Source organism: Oncorhynchus masou, chromosome 27, assembly GCF_036934945.1.
Source record: "Oncorhynchus masou masou isolate Uvic2021 chromosome 27, UVic_Omas_1.1, whole genome shotgun sequence".
NCBI lineage: Eukaryota > Metazoa > Chordata > Actinopteri > Salmoniformes > Salmonidae > Oncorhynchus > Oncorhynchus masou.
This window is the reverse complement of record NC_088238.1, coordinates 20,707,312-20,731,991: the sequence shown is the minus strand read 5'-3', so window position 1 is coordinate 20,731,991 and position 24,680 is coordinate 20,707,312. Positions and strand designations below refer to the sequence as shown.

The window sequence follows — 24,680 nt, the reverse complement described above, 5'->3', positions numbered from 1 at the left end:
ATTGTATCCGAATCCAGGGCTTTGTGTTCTATTTCAACAGAGCGCGTGCTGCTCGCTAACCGCGCGAAACTTTGCCTTTCAGTTTATCTGTCGCTAGCCAGCCTGTGGGAGGACACGTCCATGTTGTAACTAGCAACTGTCTTGTGTCAAAACGTGAAATTATTAGCTACAGTTGTTTATATTCATTGTGAAATTATAGTTAACCAGCTTCTGCGAACGATAGCTAAATTAGAAGATAGACAATTTAGCCAGTTAGATAACGTTAACTAGTTTCCGATTAGTAAAGTCGACATGGTTGTTAGATAAATTAGCTAGTTAGCTGGGCAGTTGAAATAAAGTAATGGGTAGACTATTTAAATAATCCCTCGGGGTTAGCGATTATTAGTTGAGTTTTCAGGAACGTTGACGTAGCTAACGATATCTGTTCAAAACCAATATGCCTCTCGCAAGATAGGTACCGTTACAACTAGCTATCCAATAATAGCTAGCCTCGTTGACGCCATGCCAGCAAATAAAACCATTCTGCTCATGGAAGGAAACACGGAATATTTGCTTAATTCCAAACCCATTCATAAACTGTCCTGGATCTAAAACTGGCTAGCTATATGGCTAACGTTAGCTGCTGGCTAAATGTGACTGACTAGCTCGCAGCCACCGTCAACTAGTAAATCCGAAATCGAATGCCTCAATGTTGACGAGCCGCTAATCTCAGTATTGTTGCTATTTATTTAGCTGAGTTGTTAATATCCAGTGGGTAAAGTTAGCTGCACCCATAGACTTTCTACTCCACAAAATGGGGTCTATTAACGTTTGTCTCCGCCATTTTGTGACAGAAATTTCTCTGAGCACAGGGGTACGTGTAATGGTTGAATGTAGTAACCTCGTCAAGTAGATATCCGTCTGGCAGTTACAGAAAAGGGATCATGAGCAATTTCCATTCATCTCAGGAGACAAAAGTAATTTCTGAGTGCTCGGCTATTGGTTCCAACACCGGTGATAACCTGGTAGCTGGTTGCTCTCAGGCAAGGGCTGCAGATACTGGAATAAAGTTACATTACTAGCTATCTCCAATTAAGCTATGACACAATGTGGCATTATCACTTTGAAATTGTAGCTAGATTTTGTAGAAAGTAGAGTTGCGGCTATTGAAACGGCCAGGTGATTTCGTTATCACAATATAACCAAGAGAAAGTATTTGTGAACAAACTACAGTAATGATACATTATTATAACGTGTCTTCATTTCGACATTGACAGATTAGAGTACCGTCCTGGGCCCAGACAATTTAGTTATGAACTGTCACAGCTTTGACACAGGTGTAAAGCAATGTGGTGTAATGTGATACTGTTTTTGGCGTTGAGATAACTAATATCATGAACCACTCATTTTGTGGATGAAATTAGCAAAACTGAATTTACTGTGGTGACTTTATTAACTGTAATGATTAGTCTTAATAGTTAAGAATATTCAGAGAAAGCAGTCACTTCATCAAACTTTACAATTTATATGAAACCATTACACTACTAGGAAATTAATTGAATGTCAATATTGATCAACATATAGCCAACTTTGAGAATAAAGTAGGTCTCCCCTCCCCCACGAACTGTAGTAATTCTGTTCTGTTTGAACGGGGTCTTGTAAATTTCAGATGAGCTCTAAAAAAGACAACACTGTCTATTGTTCCAATAAACCGCTTTGGAGTGCAATACCGTTGTTTCTAGTAGAGGGCGCTGCGTGGCAGTACGAGCTCGAGGCCTCAGATCTTTTTGTCTGGAACTGGATCCCGCTGCCGCTCTACAGTGTGTGCGATTGCTTGGAGCCGCGTCCGTAACACACTGTCAAACCACTCCAAACGAACACATTTGATACCAAAACTATTAATTTAACATATTTTACAATGGCAGTTTTAGTTTGCCGTTGAAATCGGTCGTTATTCTGGCTAAGTGTTTATTACAACTTACTGAATCGGCTTGTTTTCTGTGTGGAGCTGTGCATCAGTCTTTATTAGCGAGCTGGCGCTCTTCTTGCTATTAGCTATTTCTTTAACTTTTTTAAACACTCAGCTTCGCGAATGACTGAGCGCCGGCGGAGTATGGGATCCTTGGTGTCTTAGGAAGCGAGTGAGTGGGGTTTTAACCGTTTTTACATGCAAAAACAATGGCAAATTCGACGGGGAAAAATGTACTAGATCAGCGAAGGAAAGGACTGGCTTTCCTGGACGAGCTGCGGCAATTTCACCGAAGCAGAGGGTGAGAATGGGGCGTTTAAATACACCTTTAAACATCATGTGCATATGACTATGGATGCTTACAAACAATTAGTAATACCATTCTCCATGTATTTAATGATTTTTTCCTTCAGATCGCCGTTCAAGAAGATTCCTATCGTGGGTGGGAAAGAGCTGGATCTTAATGCTCTCTATATCAGAGTCATTTCGTTAGGTGGATTTGCTAAGGTGAGTGCAACTAAAAGTGCATTTTCGCACTCTCGGTTTTCAGTGAAGTCTTCAGTGAACCGCTAGAGAACTCTCTTTCGGCATCCCGAAGAGCTATTTCATACTAAAACCGCGGTAGGAGAGAGAGGATTGCGGTCGGCCTTGTGCTAGTTTGCCATCTATGCAATGTGGTGGCTTGTGTTGTGTATGGTTTGAATTGAAAGTCCGTACGGTAGCTGCATTGCTCGGAGTCTGAGTGCAGTTAGAGCAACTCAAAATTAGCGGGCACGTTTAACATCGATTATCGGCACAGAGCAACTGGCTAGGAAGAACTATTCGCCGCGGGCGATAGGTAACATTTTGTGCAACTATATTTTTTTACGATAATTTGGGGGAAGCTAGTTATTCGCATTAGCCATCTTTGGCTCAATGGCTGAAGACACATGTAGGCCGCACACAGGCCTATTTATTGAAAACTGTAAACGTGAAAACAATTACTCAAATAAAGACTGATCGCCATCATTCCATCATTGTTACTACCATTGTGCTGAAGCGGGTCATCGTTGTCTCGGGCTTTGGTAGCTACCACATTTAGCCTGCACGCTTGGTTGCCAGAAAAGTAATGTTAGCCAGATTGCTAACACTAGCTCGTAAGTCAGCCATCCAGTTCAAGCTGTAGCTAGCTGTGAGTTGTTGCTTGCGGTGATAACTAGATGGCTTGCAAACATGGAATAAAATACACAGTTCTAGCTATTAAAAGTAGCTAACATTAACATCTGATTAGATGCTAATCAGATTGTTTTACTGTCGTATCCATATTTTATGCATCCTGATATTGCTTAATTGAAAAATGTATAATAACAGCCTCATTTACTTTACAGGTTTCTGACAAAAATCAGTGGTCTGAGCTGGGTGAAGATTTTAACTTCCCAAGGAGTTGTTCTAATGCAGCATTTGTTTTAAAACAGTACTACCTTCGGTAAGTGGCATGGTCTTGCATTAGCTACTACACTCAGGCAGCATGTGGCAAATGTTTACAAATTGTGAGAGGCTGGAAACAGGAAAGGACCGTGCAACAATCCAGCATCGTTGACAGTTTTTAAAGATGTTGAACACAGAAAACAAAAACACTATACTGGACCTTACACTGGCTGCAATGTTTATGCCTCATAACAGTATGATTTGACTAACATTTAGTGCATTTTAGTGGGTTAATGCAGATCACTATTTTATATATATATATATTTATTATTATTATTATTTTATATGCCATATCTTACTCCTGGGGATTCTGCCATACATCTTCTCTTTGTAGATTTAAACTATTACTAAGGGACATGAACTGGGAATGCTTTCTAAATGGTCCGTGATTGGTGTGTTACTGAATGCTGGCTGGTCATTTGTCATTGAATAGGCTAGCCGTTGCCATAACTATGCCATCAACAGCACGTTACCCTAAAAACCTTTTGCCCTCGGTGTAGATGTTTCACCAGCAGCAAGCCTGTGGACAGTGTGGAGCTGCTTCTCTACTCAAGTCTCCTTTTCCCTCCAAAATATTGCCATCATTGCCACGGCCACCTGCTTTTAAGAGGAAGGATCACATTCACCAGTCTAACCTGGAGGCTGCTTATATAGCCCTGCTTTGCCAGTTAGTTGAAGCAACATATCTTTAATAATCCTGTTGCATTAATCACCTTCACTTTTTGGGAATGGTTGAAAGAGCAGTAGGTCAACATAGTCTACAAGTATCCAGTCATGTAGGCATGTTCAATTCTAAAGAAGGTTCACTCAGACTACTTAAGTGGCATACCTGCTTTCAGATATGGCTTATGAATTTGAACAACTTGGCATAGGCCTGAAGATGTTATTGCCTTCCTCTCTTAAGTCATCATGTGTTTTTATATAGCCCAACATGTAGAGCCAATGGTAGGCCAAGCATTGTAATGAAGTGTTTCCAAATGGTGCTGGTTATTCCAGCATGTTTACAAAGGATTTCATTCTTGGCATCAGATAAACAATAGTAACACTTGATACCCTATAAGAGTTGGGTGCAGGATGTTCTAGTCCAGCTGCAACACCTGATTCTACCAATGAACAAGGCCTAAATGGTCTTCAACCACGAAACGGGTGTGTTGCTGCTTGGCTGGGAACAAAAGCCTGCACCCAGTGAGACTTTTTTTCCCCCTTTCAAATCGTCATTTGAGGAGTCATAGGCTAACTTATGATATAGCTCAACGCAGGGCTCTGCAATTACTATTTTACTCGTATATGTGTATTGGCACAGCAAATATGTTGTGACAATACAAGTATTGTGATATTTTATTTAGGAGCACCAGTGTGCCGAGGAGAATTAAGGATTCTAACATTATTACTTCAAATATTTTTTGTTGCGCTCCTAAATTTCTGTGTGCACCTGGCTACATTTTCCAACTTAGGTGCACATGTGCTCTTTGTGAAAAATAAATTTAACACATGTCAGTAGAGCCCTGTAAAACAATATTTGACTGAAACACAGAGCTGTAAATAGCCTAACTGACAGCAGGTTGGAAGGAGCTGTTGGGAGCTGCCCAGATGCATTACTTATTTTGCTTCATATATTTAAACAAATGCACAGGTGTTTTACCCCATGACACACCCCACTCGAATCACATGTTAGTTGTAGACTAGAATGGTCAAACTTCTATTCCTTGGAAGGTTTTTTTCACAGCTTATATAGGTATATATATCTATAGGTTTATTTTACCATACTCCTGTGTCTTTACCAAACAAAAAATTGAATTGACCAGGTTAAGACCGCCTTCTACCGTCAACTCAAACTGGTTTAAGTGGAAGATGTAGTCTATGTTATAGGGCAAGCAAGCCTGTAACGGTGAAACTTATTGGAACCAAAGAGCCCTTTGGTTTAGCTGGTAGGGGTATCTCAATACCAACGCGGTCTTAAGGGCAAACACTGAATAGTCAAATGTATTGGAAGTAGGGAGTCCTTTGTTTGCTTGTTGGTCTTCTTGTACCACTACTTAAATTGAACGTTGCCAAGGGCAAGGCACTTGTCATTGAAAATAGTAAGTAATCCTGCAACCTGGGAACCTGAGCAAAACCTTAGTTCAGGTGCAGGGGAGGATGTCTCTTAAGACTGAGATGCTGCTTGTGAAAAGACTGTACCCAACATGATGTTGTTAACACTGTGATGCCCATGCCAAAACAACAGCTGGATTAGAACTACATAGCTGTTTTCTTGCATACGTGAAGTCCGAGACAATCAAGTTGTCTCATTGGCACAGCGTTTGCTAGTGAGATTAGCCTTGGCACCTGAACAAAGGTGAAACGTGGCCACAGCGTCTATAGATCTAGTGTTACAGATATCAGGGGACAGCAGGATATGCCTTTCTCTGATGCTAAATAGAGGGTGCTAAAATGATGTAGCAAAACTCATGTATCAGCAAGCTACAGAAAACGCAGTCTGCAAGCGAGTCTGCTGAAAGTTTGGAAATGCATGTTATTTTTTGACAAGGTCAACAGTTTCCTGGTGTAACCAAGCTGCTTATACCATGTTCTTTTTTATTAAAAGTCAGTTTGATTTCTAAACCAGTGTCATATAAATTAGGGCTGTGACGATACAATTATCGTGATATTTTTTTCATGGCAAAAATGGAAACGCGAAGCAGACATCTCTTTGGTCCTTTAAAAACTTGCTGTTTGTGAAGTATTGTGTTTTTATAGCTTGGAAAACAGCGAACAGAAATAAATGTAACATGTAAAGTGTTGGTCCCATGTTTCATGAGTTGAAATAAAAGATCCCAGAAATGTTCCATACGCACAAGGCGTGTCTCACATTTTGTGCACAAATTTGGTTAGATCCCTGTTCGTGAGCGTTTCTCCTTTGCCACGATAATCCATTCAACTCATGGGTTTGGCATGTTAAGAAGCTGTTTAAACAGCATAATTATTACACAGGTGCACCTTGTGCTGAGGACAATAAAGGGCCAATCTAATGCCACAGATGTCTCAAGTTATGAGGGAGTGTGCACTTGGCATGCTGACTGCAGGAATATCCACCAGAGCTGTTGAAATGTCTCTACCGTAAGCCGCCTCCAAGTCGTTTTTGAGATTTGGGCAGTGTGTCCAACTGGCCTCAGACCTCATGTATGGCATCTTGGGCGAGCGGTTTGCTGATGTCAACGTTGTGAACAGAGTACCTCATGGTGGGGTTATGGTACGGGCAGGCATAAGCTACGCACAACGAATGCAATTGCATTTTATTGATGACAATTTGAATGCATAGAGAGATCATGACGAGATCCTGAGGCCCATTTGTCGTGACATTCATCTGCTGCCATCACCTCATGTTTCAGCATGATAATGCACAGCCCCATGTCGCAATAAACTGTACACAATTCCTGGAAGCTGAAAATGTCCAAGTTCTTCCATGGTCTGCATACTCATCAGACATATAAACACACATTGAGCAGGTTTGGGATGCTCTGGATCAACGTTTATGACAGCGTGTTTCAGTTCCCACCAATATCCAGCAACCTCGCACGGCCATTGAAGAGGAGTGGGACAACATTCCACAGGCCACAATCAGCAGTCTGATTAACTCTATGCAAAGGGGATGTCACACTGCATGAGGCAGATGGTGGTCACACCAGGTACTGACTGGTTTTCCAACCAACCTTCAACCCCTACTTTTTTTAAAGGTATCTGTGACGAACATCTGTATTCCCAGTCATGTGAAATTCATAGATTAGGGCCTAATGAATTTATTTAAATTGACTGATTTCCTCATATGAACTGTAACAGTGAAGTTGTTTGCATGTTGCGTTTTTATATTTGTTAAGTGTAAATGTGAATCTGGATGACATAAGGATGTTTGTTTCCAACTTTTGGGCTGTTTTCCTAAACAAGTTAAATCCGCTTTGTGTTCTGTTTCCTTGCCACAATAATAATGAGTATCGCGATGCTGGTATCGTACTGCCCCCTAATATAAATATCTGGATTAGGTGTTTTCTATCATCAGATGTAGGCCTAACAATAACAATTGAATCACTCCATAGTTCCCCACTTAGGTCGATAGGTCAAACTGCTGTGAATGATGGGCAGCAGAAGTTGTTCACTCTATAAAGAAGATAGACAGTGGTTCACGGGTGTAAGTACAGCAGCTCTCCCTACTCCAAATCATATTTCTCATGCCTGGCATACATTACAAGACTTGACTGGCAAGTAGGACCTAACTTTGTGTTGGACAAAGAAAACTATAGAACGTCTGCTTGTTTGCAATTTGATTACAGGTGAAGAGCCATTTGCTTAGGTTTTGTTCTGGTTTTCCGCCACAGAGTGAGGCCACCGCTTGCTCTCCCTCAGAATACCCCCTTATTTTGTCAGTAGTTATCTGCTTGCCATGTCTTTCTCTTGACTTTTTTTAAAATTGTAAAACCTTGTCAGCAACAATAGCTAGGAGAGGTTTTGAATCACAGATAAAACAGTCCATAGAGGTGGGGATTGGAGATGTTGTGACTAGTGAAAGCTTGCTGAGGTAGGCAACACTACTACTACTATTGGGCTAGGATTGGGCATGCTGTCCCAATTTTCTTTGACCGCGGTAAGCTCTCTGCAGATCACACAAAGAAATGTTTGAAAGTGAGAAACTTTTTAACTTTGCATCAAGCAAACTACACCAGCGGAAAATGTATTTAGGGGGCTGACAAAATAAACTTACCCACCATTCTCGTTAAGTTAAGCATAGTCTTGAGCTCAAAATGTTTCCTTTTTTGTCTAATGGCATAATTTTACCTTTGATTCCCACCTTGATTGTAGTTGTTAGCGTTCTTCTCAGTGTAGTTTACCATCGTCTCCCCCAGTCTAGTTTCTTGTCCTCAACCGAGTATTTGGATTTCACTCACCCCCACTCTCAGTAGTGGTCTGTACATAGTCCTTCCATTTACTATTTTATCAGCAATAAAACCAGCCTATTGCTTCATGTAGCTTTAGGCTACATAATCTGGATTTCTAGTGTTGCTCATTGGTCCCTGTTGTATGCCTCCATGTTTAAGAAGTTGTCTCTGTCTGCTCAAATGAATCTGCAAGCATTTAATTTTCATGGTATAGTAATATACAGTGCCTTGCGAAAGTATTCGGCCCCCTTGAACTTTGCGACTTTTTGCCACATTTCAGGCTTCAAACATAAAGATATAAAACTGTATTTTTTTGTGAAGAATCAAAAAGTGGGACACAATCATGAAGTGGAACAACATTTATTGGATATTTCAAACTTTATTAACAAATCAAAAACTGAAAAATTGGGCGTGCAAAATTATTCAGCCCCTTTACTTTCAGTGCAGCAAACTCTCTCCAGAAATTCAGTGAGGATCTCTGAATGATCCAATGTTGACCTAAATGACTAATGGTGATAAATACAATCCACCTGTGTGTAATCAAGTCTCCGTATAAATGCACCTTCACTGTGATAGTCTCAGAGGTCCGTTAAAAGCGCAGAGAGCATCATGAAGAACAAGGAACACACCAGGCAGGTCCGAGATACTGTTGTGAAGAAGTTTAAAGCCGGATTTGGATACAAAAAGATTTCCCAAGCTTTAAACATCCCAAGTAGCACTGTGCAAGCGATAATATTGAAATGGAAGGAGTATCAGACCACTGCAAATCTACCAAGACCTGGCCGTCCCTCTAAACTTTCAGCTCATACAAGGAGAAGACTGATCAGAGATGCATCCAAGAGGCCCACGATCACTCTGGATGAACTGCAGATATCTAAAGCTGAGGTGGGAGACTCTTTCCATAGGACAACAATCAGTCGTATATTGCACAAATCTGGCCTTTATGGAAGAGTGGCAAGAAAGCCATTTCTTAAAGATATCCATAAAAAGTGTTGTTTAAAGTTTGCCACAAGCCACCTGGGAGACGCACCAAACATGTGGAAGAAGGTGCTCTGGTCAGATGAAACCAAAATTGAACTTTTTGGCAACAATGCAAAAGGTTATGTTTGGCGTAAAAGCAACACAGCTCATCACCCTGACCACACCATCCCCACTGTCAAACATGGTGGTGGCAGCATCATGGTTTGGGCCTGCTTTTCTTCAGCAGGGACAGGGAAGATGTTTAAAATTGATGGGAAGATGGATGGAGCCAAATACAGGACCATTCTGGAAGAACCTGATGGAGTCTGCAAAAGACCTGAGACTGGGACGGAGATTTGTCTTCCAACAAGACAATGATCCAAAACATAAAGCAAAATCTACAATGGAATGGTTCAAAAATAAACATATCCAGGTGTTAGAATGGCCAAGTCAAAGTCCAGACCTGAATCCAATCGAGAATCTGTGGAAAGAACTGAAAACCGCTGTTCACAAATGCTCTCCATCCAACCTCACTGAGCTCGAGCTGTTTTGCAAGGAGGAATGGGAAAAAAATTCAGTCTCTCGATGTGCAAAACTGATAGAGACATACCACAAGCGACTTACAACTGTAATCGCAGCAAAAGGTGGCGCTACAAAGTATTAACTTAAGGGGGCTGAATAATTTTGCACACCCAATTTTTCAGTTTTTGATTTGTTAAAAGAGTTTGAAATATCCAATAAATGTCGTTCCACTTCATGATTGTGTCCCACTTGTTGTTGATTCTTCACAAAAAAAATAGTTTTATATCTTTATGTTTGAAGCCTGAAATGTGGCAAAAGGTCGCACAGTTCAAGGGGGCCGAATACTTTCGCAAGGCACTGTATATTCACCTATTTATAGAACAGTAGTAATGCCAGTTTACTCGATCTGATTGTGTGCATGTCCAACAGAGGGCACCCAATTCACTCACTCACTCACACACTGAGGCAGCCTTTATTGAGAGGGTTGCTCTTATGTCCTATCAGTTCTTGTATGATCCGGACGCCCTTAAATTACATCAGTTTGCAAACAGTCACCATTTGCAGTGGTAGATCTATGGCTTCAGTTGCTTACATTTTTGTGTGCCATTCAGGTTAATTGAAAAAGGGTAATCTTGTTTAGATTTTTTTTTGCTGGGGACAAGAAACAGGTAAGAGCCCTGTTACACCTTAATTGCTTGTTTTCTTTTTAACATGCTGATCGTATGACACCTGCGGTGACACAATTTTCAATGTTAACTTGATTAGACACTGATAAAATGAGAAGGCCTCTTAATTCTGTGATGCTTTTCTGCGGCACACTGGCTGTTGTCTTGTCAGAAGAATGGGAACTTTTTGCCAGCCATGTATGAAAAGGGAAGTGCAGACATTAGCAGCTGCAACAGAACCCCCCCCCCCCATGCAGCCTCCCCTTCTGCCCGTGCCCAGACAAGTGTGTGATGACGCTATGCAGAGCCGGGGCCCCTCCTCTCCAAACGGAGAGTTGGTGTATTTATAGTCCAGTGTGTCACGCGCCGTGGACGGGGGATTACCTTGGCCGCTGCAAACCAGCAGCAGCACTGGGACTCCGTTCAGATTGGAGCTCTCACTCTGACTCACGGCAGCACACACTCCGCGCTTAGCCAGGGCTTTCCACGCTACCACTGGTGAGGTATTTCCTGCTGCAGCATGTGTGTCTGTGTAAACAAATATTCAATGTGCAGATGTGTTGGTCCCACCCTACCTAAACATATGAGAGACTGCTGCAACACTTGTTAGACATTAACTCAAGTAAAGGTTTTGCAGGTTTTAAAAAAAAGATTTTTTTAGTCTTTTGACCGAAAGCTATCAGTCTTTGTTTCATTAAAACTCCCTCTGCATTTCTGCACCTCTCCCCAGCTGAGCGGGTGGTCATTTTACTGAAGACATCACCCCAGTGTCTAGAATATTCTGTCTGTGCTGGTGATAAGATCATATCATCCCCAACTGTGTCACATCTGAGCAGGAATATAAAAAATATTAAGGAAGACTGGTATTGGTTGTGACTCTTGATAAACTAGTTTGCCCTGTCCAATAGGGTACAAAGGATTCATCACTTGTACTCTGCTTAAACACGTGCACTGTCATGCAGATGGTGTAACACATGTCTTTTGATTTGAGTCAGCTAGGCGTAAACATAATTATTTAATCATAACCGATGGTCTCTATGTCAGAAACTTGGATTGTATCCCCCTCTGGCAGTATTTTTCATTTCATGCTTTGTCGTGTAGTCATTCATATTCACTCTGTCGATAGAAGTATGCGAGAGACATTGGTTGTGTTGTAAGCCCCGTTTGTAGTTTGTTCCAGTCGGCAGCGGCTGAGTAGTGGAATTGCTTTGCAGCTGGGGTTGTAATAGGATGTGGGCACAGATAGCCTGACAACATTAGTGTTGTCTGTAGGAGAACTTTGAAAATGGTAGGAGTTCACAGATGTAGGCTTGTGAGTCTTTATAGGCCAGAGTGTAGCCTACCAGTTTACTTGTGTGATTGCTAGCATTAACCAAATTCCTCAGAGTGGCTGTCATAAAGAACTCCATTGGCAAATTATATGGTGGGAATGTGCCAGGGTGTCCAGTTTTGTTATCAGGGATTTGGAGGCACAATAGTTGGTGTTTTTGCCATAGTCTAAGGATGCAGGACTTATCCTAGTTTGGCAATTTGAGGATCAGGTGAAACAGGATTATTTGCTATAGAGGCCATTTCAGATTTGATTTTGGGAATAGGTGGGGTCTTGGATCAGTCACCCTTTGAGTGTTAAGTTCTCTTTTGTCAACAGATATTTAGAAAAGTATGAAAAGGTCCATCACTTCGGCGAGGATGATGACGAGGTGCAGCCTGGGAACCCGAAACCATCTCTTCCAATTGGTGCGATCCCCTGCTCCTATAACTACCAGCAACACACTGTATCAGGTAAAGCTTTCTCTCTTTTACAAAGTGTCTTCAAACAACCACAAAGCAATAATTAGCTGCATAAGTTCAGCCCAAATCTTCTTGGTTGGGCCAAGATTTGAAATACAATTAGGATTCTTGAAGGGAAGGCCCCATATTCTGTATACTTCTGGCCCTTCTTTGGACACTGTGTTAACAAACCTCCAAACGAGCTTCAATGCCATACAACATTACTTCCGTGGCCTCCAACTGCTCTTAAATGCAAGGAAAACTTCATGCGTTCTCTTCAACCTATCGCTGCCCGCACCCGCCCGACCAGCATCACTACTCTGGACAGTTCTGACTTAGAATATGGACAACTACAAATACCTAGGTGTCTGGTTAGACTGTAAACTCTCCTTCCAGACTCACATTAAGCATCTCCAATCCAAAATTAAATCTAGAATCGGCTTCCTATTTCGCAACACAGCCTCCTTCACTTATGCTGCTAAACATAGCCTCGTAAAACTGACTATCCCACCGATCCTTCGGCGACGTTATTTACAAAATAGCCCCCAACACTCTACTCAGACTTCATCCAATTTGCTATCACAGTGCCATCCGTTTTGTCACCAAAGCCCCATATACTACCCACCACTGCGACCTGTATGCTCTCGTTGGCTGGCCCTCACTTCATATTCGTTGCCAAACCCACTGGCTCCAAGTCATCTCCAAGTCTTTGCTTGGTAAAGTCACGCCTTATTTCAGCTCACTGGTCACCATAGCAACACCCACCCGTAGCACGTGCTCCAGCAGATATATTTCACTGGTCATCCCCAAAGCCAACACTTATGTTGGCTGCCTTTCCTTCCAGTTCTCTGTTGCCAATAACTGGAACGAATTGCAAAAATCACTGATTCTGGAGTCTTATCTCCCTCACTAATTTTAAACATCAGCTGTCAGAGCAGCTTACTGATCATTGCATCTGTAAATAGCCCACTCAACTACCTCATCCCCATATTGTTTTTTGTTTTTTTGTTCCTTTGCACCCCAGTATCTCCACTTGCACATCATCTGCACATCTATCATTCCAGTGTTAATGCAAAATTATTTAGGAACAATGTGTTAACTGCCTTGTTCAGGGGCAGAACGACAGATTTGTACTTTGTCTCCTCAGGGATTCGATCTAGCGACCTTTCGATTACTTGCCCAACGCTCTAACCACTAGGCTACCTGCCGCCCCAATACTTAGGTGCCGATACGATATGTATTGCGATTTGTTTATGTATCGCGATTCGGTGTTCCAAACGCATGCTCACTATACTGTATGTCTGCTGCAGAGACGCAAGAGAAAGCCATGAGAAATTGAGTTGTGGAGGTTAAAGTGCTCGGCTCAACTTTGTTTGGGGGGGGGGGTGTAAGATGGAGAAAAAGCTGTAGGATGATTAATACCTGAGTCCTGGGGTAGGTAAACCTGACTAGCGTTAGCTAACGTTAATAAACAAGGTTACGTTTAACAATTATAGTGACAGTAACTATGTAAAACCGGCAAAAATGATATTGCGATACTCTACTGTATCCAACTCTACGACTCAAATGGAGTCAACATTATGGCCAACTTCAGCACTGAACTTCCTCTCAACTAAGTCTCTACTCAAAGCAGTCACATTTGTTAGTCATCTGAATGTGCATATACTGCAGGCTTGTTTGCTTTGTCCTTTCAGACAGTTTATTGCACCTCATAACATAATCATAGATTCATCAAGATAGGATTTGGCAGCTCTTCTCCAAATGTTGCAATTTAGTTAGTCATAGTGGTGCTGCTGGCCTGCTCCTACGGTAAAGCCTGCTCCTACGGTAAAGCCTGCTCCTACGGTAAAGCCTGCTCCTACGGTAAAGCCTGCTCCTACGGTAAAGCCTGCTCCTACGGTAAAGCCTGCTCCTACGGTAAAGCCTGCTCCTACGGTAAAGCCTGCTCCTACGGTAAAGCCTGCTCCTACGGTAAAGCCTGCTCCTACGGTAAAGCCTGCTCCTTAAAGTGAGAGCTTATGGTAGTACAGTTATACAGTTGCTTGAAATGGCCAAGTGGGTGCTGAACATTCATTCCTCCATTTTTTTTGGGGGGGGTGTAAAGAAAGCTCAAGAGAGGAGGATGTCAGCAAGACAACAAGATCTTAAAATGTATGATGAAAGTAGGTAATATACCAAGACGGACGAGTTGTATTAGGATTTGTATTTGAGCTGTTGGATGGTGTGCTTCAGAACTGAGACGCAATATACTTCCTTACTGTATTAGGTCTGCTACATTTATACTCCTTTTGTTTATGCACAAACATATGGGCCTTTAAACCAGAGCCCTGCCACCAGAAGATCATATCCTCCCTCATATGGCTGTTGAGATAATTGTTTGAATAATCTTGACTTTGTATTAGAATTTTTGTCCAATCTTGCCCAGGCCCGAGAGTCCCCCATCAGTAAGAGTGTATCTGAACTGAGGTTGTCATGTCCCCAGGCATGCAGGCAATTTGCAACCGTGTGTTACCATGGTGCTGTGTGATGGTGCATTACCACCATACCCGCTGTGTATGAAGTAGCTCTAGTTCAGGAGTCCTGTCAGCCACACACACGTGTGAAACAGATGCAGAGCTGGCGGCTGTGAGGAGTTGGCTATTTATATCCTGTTTGATTGCACTGTAATCAATTTCAAATAACTGAAATATGCCATACAATCATTGCCATCCCAGCAAAGTTATACCAAGAGAATGAGGCTTCAGGAAGTTGCACTTGTTAACTCCACCCCTGCATGTGACTTTAATCACGGTTTCCTATCTTTTGAATGCATATTCATTATCAGGCAGGTGTTCCAGTGCGTGCAGTTGTAATCTTTTTTCTGAACAGTCTAAATAAACTCATAAATCAACGTCTTTATAGCACAACGTCTTTATAGCACAACATTGTTTAAAAAAAAAATGTTTTCATCAGGCTTTCTTTGCATTCACTTTGAGGTTGAAATTACAACTGGATTTGTGGTTGTTTTTTGTCCCCAGACTATCTCCGCCAAAGCTATGGGCTGTCCATGGAGTTCACGGCCCCATGCGACTATAACAAACTGGTGCTCTCTCTCCTGTCGGGCTTGCCCAATGAAGTGGACTTCGCAATCAATGTTTGCACTCTCCTCTCCAACGAGAGCAAGCATGCCATGCAGCTGGAGAAAGACCCCAAACTCATCACGCTGCTACTGGCACATGCAGGCGTCTTCGATGACTGTACGTCTTCAACACCTTTAAATATTTTTCATTAGGATCCAAATCTATTTTTTCAGGACAGTAATTAGAGATGTATGGGTGTTTTTTGTAATCTTTGTCTTGTGGGGGAACTGTTGACACTCGCACTACTGTGCTCAGTTTCCCTTTTTGGGCAAAGTGGAAATGAGAAAGTTGTTTATTCCCTTTTCATTTGCCTGTATGGAGACTAGATGAGTTATTACCTCCTTGGTAAACTTGTTAATTTAGAGTCTGAAGCAAAATGCAAAAATCCAGGCTTCAGCGCAACAAAATGTGAACACTGTGCATTCCCTTTCAAGGCACTGCCATGGCAGAACCTTTTTTTTCTTTTTTTGATCCCTCAGGTGTGAAAATACCTTCTGTCTCAGAATGTAAGGGTTGGAATGTTCTCTCTAACGGTACTCTTGTGAATTTGCAGCACTAGGCAGCTTCTCCTTTGTATTTGGGGTGGACTGGAAGGAGCAAACCTCCCGGGACTTCATGAAGGTAGATTTAACCGAAAGACTCACTATATATCTATATTATAGGTTTGTAACTTACTAGGCTTTTGGTCAGAGGGAGAAAAAAAATAGTTGCCTCGCCTCCAGCCGTTCAGGGATCTTAGTGGAATACGGTGTGATGTCTGACTTTGCGGGAGTACATCAGCCTTAACCGCTCTTGTTTTTATAGCAATGCATATTTTCAGCAGTCAGTATTTCAACAATAATCTGAATATGATTCTACAGTTCTGGAAGGATGTGGTAGAGGATTCTGAAGTCAGGGACCTCATCTGGGACAAGACCAGCCTGACACAAGGTAAGCAGCGTATGCTGACAGACCAAATTTTAAAGACCCATTGCACAATAAAATATTTATTTCACAACAATGGGGAAAATATAAAGTCAAATAAATATTTCGACATTGTTTAGTTAACTTTTTGTGTAATAAAGTATTTGAAGATTTCTCGTTAAAAAAGATACGATTAAGGCCATTGCTCTGACATGAAGATGTCCTTGGTGGATCAGACATTCATTGTTCTTTCTGCTCTACTCCCAGTGACAGACACTACGTCGGGGGATGAGCGCTGGGGCGCCCTCTTTCACCCTCCACGCAACCTAGGCATCGGCGACATCGAGGGTCAGCGGGTCCTACAGGTGGGAGTCATCCTCCGCAACCTCTCCTTCGAGGAGGCCAACGTCAAACTGCTTGCTGCTAACCGCACCTGTCTGCGGTTCCTCTTACTGTGCGCCCACTGCCACTTCATCTCCCTACGGCAGCTGGGATTGGATACACTCGGCAACGTGGCCGCAGAGGTGAGCCATTTTTACTGCTAGAATATTTATGTTCTGAAAGTTAATATTTTGTGCAGTATTGAGCTATTTCATTACATGAATTAGTACTATTCAGTATAATATTGTATAATGTTAGACAAGGCTGTAGCTGTTCCAAAGCATTTGTGTTATTGATGATTCTATGGGTTAATATCTGTTTTCTCTCACAATAGCTTCAGTTAGATCCTGTTGACTTTCGAACAACCCACCTAATGTTTCACACCATCACCAAATGCTTGATGTCAAGGGACAGGTTCCTGAAGATGAGGGGTGAGTGTCAGAGCCCATACTTTATCTTTGTCAGTGTCTGGGTCTTTTTATTACAAATCTCAGATATATTTTTATATCACGGTCCTTTTTAATGTGAATGGTACTTCATGTCTTTATGTAACATCAGTAAGCATAAAATGTGATAAAAGTATAGATGATTTTCCCAGAGCCTGACCATTTGTTCCTCCTCCCCTCAGCCATGGAGATCCTGGGTAATCTGAGCAAGGCGGAGGACAACAGCGTGCTGATCTGTGAGTACGTGGACCAGGAGTCATACCGGGAGGTGATCAGCCTGCTGTCGCTGCCTGACCTCATGCTCCTCATGTCCTCCCTGGAGGTCCTCTACCTGCTGGCCCAGCTGGGAGAGATCCCCTGCAGCAAGATCGCCTCCGTGGACAGGAGCATAGGTGAGATACCAACAACCTAGCCCTAACCAGGGTACCAGTAACCTAGACACTAGTCAGGATTGAGGATACATGCAGTAGTATAAACAACCAAGCCAGAATGGAGGGGCTGGAGAAACACTTTATCTCAGTTAGATGGAAGTATAGCATTAACAACTTGGCTAATCGAGTGTTTGGGTACTGTTTGATTAAGTATAGTCTCTTAGCATGGCACAGCAACCAAGCTGCAATAATTGACAATCAAACTCGTTCCGCAGAAGATATTCGTCGTCTCTTGGAGGAATTGGAAATTCAATGATTTTCAGAATTGGGAAATCAAAAATAACTGTCATGCAACAATTTAGACACATGTTATTAAACTGTATATTTCTGTCTCCCTGGGCAGATCTGCTGGTGCGGCTGGTTTCAGTGGACCTGCACACGTTTGGTCCGGATGCTCTGACGGCCGTGAGGCTGATGGAGCACCAGGCTGCTGGGCAGAGCCAGGTGGCTGATGTGCGGCCGCAGCTTGTAGAACAGCTGCCCGCTCCGCTGCAGGGCACACCCATCCCATGTGAGCATCTTAACACTTAAACCCTGTCCCCTGATCTTCAGGTGCACATTGGAATTAAACTAAGCCAGGTTATAGTCATGTTGTACATAAAATCAGAATTCAGAGCAAGCTGTGTGAGGGCAATACTTAGCCATATGGTATAAAGGAACAGTTCCCTGAGACAATGGCCTGAGATTATAGGCTCAGCTCTGTGGAGCCTTGCTCCTTGTCGTGTACGTTGGAGTCTGATCGAAAGCTGACTGCTCATCAGTTTACGCCTCCCATAAGCCTCTGTGTCCATCCTGTCTGTAGAGACGTTCCATCTGTTGGTTATTTAGAAACATGGACGATCAGGCAAAATGGTGTAAACCCGTGTTGTATGCAATCAATCAGCTAAAGTTGACGTTGGCATGAGGTGCTAAGAATAATTCAAGTTAGGGTAAACATAGCAGTCTGCTTGTACAGTACTGTTGCTGCTCCCTAGTGGGCAAAATGAGGAACAGCACACTAAACACACCATGTAGGAAGGGAGCACTGTTCTGCAGATTTGACCGTTCAGTCTCACATCAGAACAAAAGTGTTTCCAGCGTCGAATGGGTTTATTCAAAAACTTTTGTAAGTTTATCAAATTAGACTAACTAATTATGTCATCTCTCACTTTAGCAGCAAGAGTCCCTGTCCAGTCCACTCCTCCTCCTGGTATTGTTGAGCTAGATGGGGAGAAGTTTACAGTGCAGTGGTGAGTCCCTCTCTCACACACACGTCCTCTCATAGTCATACTTTCTCTGTGACACCTTCCTGTGTTCCCTTTGTCTCCACCAGGCTGAACGCCCACTTCGAGGTGAGCGGCGAGAGCTCAGTGTCGCGTTCAGAGATGTACTCGGAGTACCTCACCACCGGCAGCAAGATGGGACGCGCTGGCATCTTGGCCTCCCAAGGCTTCCTCAAATGTCTACGGTTGGTTGGCATAATCCCATATTAAATCAATCGATTTCTTTGAATATCGTCATCATTTAGAGAACACACAACTAGAAGTTTAGTTTTTTTTTCTTTTTTTCTCCCAATTGTGGTCCTGGAAGCCTTGTATTCATGTTATGTTTTCAACCAATAAATCACCCTATGGACAATAGTGGTCCAAATTCAATGACTTTGAGAAACATGATTGACAAGGTCTTAGTGTCAACTGCACTCACACCGTGTCTCTCATTTTGTAGGACCATCTTCCCAAACCACACAGTGAAGCGGCTTGAGGACACCAAGCCCAATGCGCAGGCACACATACATGTGGTGGGAGTCAAGCGGAGGGCCATCCCACTACCCATCCAGCTGTACTACCAGCAGCAGGCTAGCCCCACACCAGGGCCCAAACATGACGTCCCTGTTGACCCACAGGCATCCCCGTCAGGTAAACTCACTGTACAACTTACTACATTTTTGTAGTTGGTGGCATTAAAATTCAAGTTTCCACCTACCTTGATTGTTATCACAACAAACGTCAGACATAGTTGCTGTACATGTTGTCTTGGAGTATGGTGAGACATACTTTGCAGTTGTGCGAATTGGACCTCAATCAATGATTCTGTGTTCTTTGTTGTCTCTCTCTCTCTCTGTGTTTACACTTTGTCAATCGGTATCCTGGTTTTGCCCGGCCTCCAGTCCCCAGCCTTACTGCTAACCCGGCAGCGCCGCAGGATGGTGTACCCCTCCCCCAAGTGGCTCAGACTGTTCCTCGGCTCCCCCTTCACCACCAGGCCTCACCACATCAGCACCCCCACTCAGCTCAGCAGGCCAACTCAGGGGATATCCTCAAGACGGCCATGGTCCAGAGCTCCATCCCCACCTCTGGCCAGGTGGTCCAGAACCACAGTCCCAACATGGCCCAACAGCTCCACCATCAACAGGTCATGGCGCCTACCGGGACCCCTGTCACACTGTTCCAACAGGTACAGCAGGGCCACATCTTCACGGCGCGGGTTCAGGGGGTGCCCATCGCCCAGCGGCCACCCCTGCCGCACACTCCCTCCTCCTTAGTACCCCAGGCCCTCTCCCAGGGCACCCAGCAGGAGACGGCTGTGTTCTCTGCCCCCTGCTCCTCACTGCAAAACTTCCAGGTGGGTGGGGGCCAGGTGTTCACCATCGCTGGCATGTCCAATGCCCAGGGCTCCCGTGTCACTTTCCAGAACATCGCCCCCAAGCCTGCACCCTCGCAGGCCAGTGGACCACCAACAGCCACTCATAACCAGCAGCAGCAGTCCAGCGTGGTCATCGTCAGCCCCAACCCCCAGCAGAACCAGGCCTATGCCCCGGCTATCCATCAGATTGTTCTGGCCAACCCCTCCACCATGTCTGGTGGCCAGGCCATCCAACTGACAGGACAGTCTCCCACTCCTTCCAACCCCCCACCCTGCCCTCCCATTATCGCTCCACTACCCCAGGGCCTGCCCTCTCCTTCCAACACACAGATCCCAATGCAGGGCTCTGCTTCTGTCAGTCAGATGCTGTCGGTCAAACGGCAACCACAACAATTGAACCCCCAGCAGCAGTTTCACCCCCAGCAGCAGTTTCAGATTCAGGCCCAGCCCCTGCCTCAGCAGCAACAGCAGCCCCCCCAGCCTACCTCCACAGAGTCCAGCCTGATCAAACAGTTACTGCTTCCAAAGCGGCCCTCCACGCCGGGCGGCAAACTCATCCTGCCCGCACCCCAGGTGCCTCCCCCTAGCAGCACGCAGCGTGCCCCCAGCCCACAGGTGCTCTACCAGGTGGCCTCACAGGGCCAGCCTCAGCCCCAGCAGCTCAATGTACAGCTGGTTCCCAGCCAGCTTCAGTCCCCAGGGGGGCCTCTCCAGACGGTGCAGCTCATCTCCACCAGCAGCCCTGCCACCATAATCCAGGGCCAGGCTCCTGGTGGCCAGGTCACCTTCACTGTGGTGCCCAATACAGGCTTCACCACTTCAGCTTCTGCAGCCGCCGCCCAGATCAGCCAAGGGGCCGCTGCACCAGGCCTGCCAGTGGTCCAGACAGGCAACACCCTCCACGGGCCACCACCGCCCTTCAGGGGGGACAAGATAATCTGCCAGAAGGAGGAGGAGGCCAAGGACGCCACTGGTCTGCACATCCACGAACGCAAGATCGAGGTGATGGAGAACTCCTCTCTGGCCGATGGGGCTGGCACCAAAACCAGCAACGGGGACCTGGCAGGGGCAGACGCTCCAGGGGCCAAGCTGCTTAATGGGAGGAAGTGCACCGACTCCAGTCTACCTCCATACCACTCAGGGAACAGCCAGGGGGCCTGCGTCAATGGACCGGCCAGCGAGAGCTGCCCCACCAACGGGAAGCAGCCCTCTGGCCCGGCTAACCCACAGGAGGGACACGTCGACCCCAAAAAGGCTCTTGTCAACGGGGTCTGTGACTTTGAGAGAGGGGCCGCCTCCACCGGTTCCCACTTAAGCAAAAACATTCCAAATCACTTCGCTTCCAAACACTTGGGGAACGGGGAGGTGGGTCCTACTCAGAAACTGCATGGGGCTCCCCAGGAGCCCTCTGTCCCCCAGCAGGATACTGCCAAAGCTGAGCAGGCAGAGCGCCTTGCCAATGGGCCTCAGGCAACGGGCCCCTTCTCTAACGGACCTATGGGGCCGGGGCCTAACTACGCACTGCCTGCATTCAGGCAGCAGCTGTTTCCCACCGTCACTGTAAACTCCCAGGGCGCCACGGGGCCAGGGACCCTGCCGGCCAATGGTTTGAGTGGCGAGGGCCGTGCGCTCAAGAGGCCGGCAGAGGAGGACAAGGGGGCGTCTGTGATTCCCTGTAAGGTGGGAGTGAGGATCATCACCATCAGCGACCCCAACAAGGCGGGCTGCAGTGCCACAATGGTGGCCGTGCCTGCTGGAGCCGACCCAAGCACAGTAGCCAAAGTAGCAATAGAGAATGCCACGCAGCAGAGGAACTGCTCCACCATACAGGCATCCAGCTCTACGGTGAGTTTCACATAGCTCAACAATTTGTTTCTTGTCCCAGTTTTGCAAGCTGTGTCAACTAGTTGGCTAGCAAGCTCATTAGATTGCTGACTTATCTTGAGTACTTTATTGGATCACTGACATTCTTTTCCTGCTGGTAAAACATGTAACTCCGTTTTTCTTCACAAACATAAAATGCAGGACTCGACATTAACGCTTGTTCTCTTGTCTGGGGACAAATAAAAACAATAATTGGACAAGAAGAATGTAGATTGAAGTTCAGACGAGTAATAAAACACTTTTTCACATCGAACAATTACTCAGATCAGAATTGGATCAGAGGTCAACATTGGAATAATATTAATCTATTTTTTTATGTACATTAATAAAAAAGCCTATGTGTCAAAGTATAGATGATGTGCATGTTGGCTACAGCCTCACGTCCAAACCGATGCTGACATTAGGGAGGCACCAGAAAATGTAGCCGAACTTTAATGAGACTTTTAAATACATAAATAAAGGCTGAACACCAGTCATGTTTGACAAATATAATGAAGGGTCATTAATGTCTAAAGGCTTGATTTGACATACTCCAGGCATGGTTTGTTCAGATCAAATGGTCACAAGACCGGGCCTGTTACGCACCGCACATCACCCACCTTGAATCTGAGTGGAGGCGTCTGCATTTTGAAGCTATTTAAAGGGCAATTCCACTCCTTTTTGACTTCATTCATAATTTCCAGTGTATACATGTGTGAAAATAACACGTTTTTACAATCTGTGGTTACAAAGATGAGAAGAGAAGTCCTAAATAAATGCTTCTCTGTGACATCACAGGGTAAGATTAAGAGTTTAAAAAATTGTCAACCTGCAATGCGTTTTTAGCCAAAGGGAGGTATTTTCTTGCTCCCCACATCACTGTGAATCTGTGTTTGAAAATCACTGTTAAGTAATCTAGTAGATCTAGTAGGTTTTTTCCCTTTTCCCTACAAAAGTATAAATGCAGTGTTTTCACATATGTTGACACTGGTTTTGTGCTGGAGATAATGAACATGAGGTTGGTGGAGTTGCCCTTGATCCATAAACGTAATTGTTTGAAGCCTGAATGTTTTGTCATTTTATGACGAATGTCTTAACTTGTTTCAAAGTATCCAAGCATAATCCTAGTCATATTAGTAACCCATGCTAGTCAATCAAATCAAATGTATTTATAAAGCCCTTCTTACATCAGTTGATGTCACAAAGTGCTGTACAGAGCACCAGCCTAAACCCCAAACGGCAAGCAATGCAGGTGTAGAAGCACAGGGGCTAGGAAAAACTCCCTAGAAGGGCCAGAACCTAGAGAGGAACCAGGCTATGAGGGGTGGCCAGTCCTCACCTGGCTGTGCCGGGTGGAGATTGTAACAGAACATGGCCAAGATGTTCATAGATGACCAGCATGGTCAAATAATAATAATCACAGTAGTTGTGGAAGGTGCAACAGGTCAGCGCCTCAGGAGGAAATGTCAGTTGGGTTTTCATAGCCGATCATTCAGAGTATCTACCGCTCCTACTGTCTCTGGTGTTCAACCTTCCCAAGTTCTCTCACGTCACCCCGCTCCTCCGCTCTCTCCACTGGCTTCCAGTTGAAGCTCGCATCCGCTACAAGACCATGGTGCTTGCCTACGGAGCTGTGAGGGGAACGGCACCGCAGTACCTCCAGGCTCTGATCAGGCCCTACACCCAAACAAGGGCACTGCGTTCATCCACCTCTGGCCTGCTCGCCTCCCTACCACTGAGGAAGTACAGTTCCCGCTCAGCCCAGTCAAAACTGTTCGCTGCTCTGGCCCCCCAATGGTGGAACAAACTCCCTCACGACGCCAGGACAGCGGAGTCAATCACCACCTTCCGGAGACACCTGAAACCCCACCCCTTTAAGGAATACCTAGGATAGGATAAAGTAATCCTTCTCACCCCCCTTAAATGATTTAGATGCACTATTGTAAAGTGGCTGTTCCACTGGATGTCATAAGGTGAATTCACCAATTTGTAAGTCGCTCTGGATAAGAGCGTCTGCCAAATGACTTAAATGTAAATGTTAAATGTAGAGAGTTGAAAACAGCAGGTCTGGGACAGGTAACACGTCCGGTGAACAGGTCAGGGTTCCATAGACGCAGGCAGAACAGTTGAAACAGAAGCAGCACGGCCGGGTGGACTGGGGACAGCAAGGAGTCATCAGACCAGGTAGTCCAGAGGGAATGGTCCTAGGGCTCAGGTGGAGGGGTAGAGCGAGAGAGAGAAATATACACTTAAATTCACACAGGACAAATACTCCAGATATAACAGACTGACCCTAGCCCCCCGACACAAACTATTGCAGCATAAATACTGGAGGCTGAGACAGGAGGGGTCGGGAGACACTGTGGCCCCATCTGACGATACTCCCGGACAAGGCCAAACAGGATGAATATAACCCCACCCACTTTTTCAAAACACAGCCCCCACACAACTAGAGGGATATCTTCATCCACCAACTTACCATCCTGAAACAAGGCTGAGTATAGCCCACAAAAATCTCCGCCACGGCACAACCCAAGGGGGGTGGCACCAATCCGGACAAGAAGATCACATCATTGACTCAACCCACTCAAGTGACGCACCCTTCCTAGGGACAGCATGTAAGAGCACCAGTAAGCCAGTGACTCAGCCCCTGTAATAGGGCTAGAGGCAGAG

The 24,680-nt window shown here is 44.7% G+C and overlaps 1 protein-coding gene across 2 annotated transcripts in view; it reads left to right on the top strand.

Moving 5' to 3' along the window:
• The first annotated feature begins 1,740 nt into the window (after window positions 1-1,740).
• Window positions 1,741-24,680, top strand: part of LOC135515758 (AT-rich interactive domain-containing protein 2-like) — a 30,966-nt gene continuing 8,026 nt past the window's right edge. The window contains exons 1-15 of one of the 2 annotated variants that reach the window (XM_064939470.1): window positions 1,741-2,249; window positions 2,362-2,455; window positions 3,316-3,413; window positions 12,121-12,254; window positions 15,260-15,478; window positions 15,915-15,982; window positions 16,222-16,291; window positions 16,532-16,788; window positions 16,980-17,076; window positions 17,274-17,483; window positions 17,866-18,033; window positions 18,679-18,751; window positions 18,835-18,969; window positions 19,227-19,417; window positions 19,669-21,989. In XM_064939470.1, coding sequence (XP_064795542.1) covers window positions 2,158-2,249; window positions 2,362-2,455; window positions 3,316-3,413; window positions 12,121-12,254; window positions 15,260-15,478; window positions 15,915-15,982; window positions 16,222-16,291; window positions 16,532-16,788; window positions 16,980-17,076; window positions 17,274-17,483; window positions 17,866-18,033; window positions 18,679-18,751; window positions 18,835-18,969; window positions 19,227-19,417; window positions 19,669-21,989 — 4,227 coding nt within the window. In that variant the 5' untranslated portion in view covers window positions 1,741-2,157. Of the gene's footprint in view, window positions 2,250-2,361; window positions 2,456-3,315; window positions 3,414-12,120; window positions 12,255-15,259; window positions 15,479-15,914; window positions 15,983-16,221; window positions 16,292-16,531; window positions 16,789-16,979; window positions 17,077-17,273; window positions 17,484-17,865; window positions 18,034-18,675; window positions 18,752-18,834; window positions 18,970-19,226; window positions 19,418-19,668; window positions 21,990-24,680 lie in introns of both variants that reach the window. The other variant, XM_064939469.1, reaches the window with a different exon arrangement.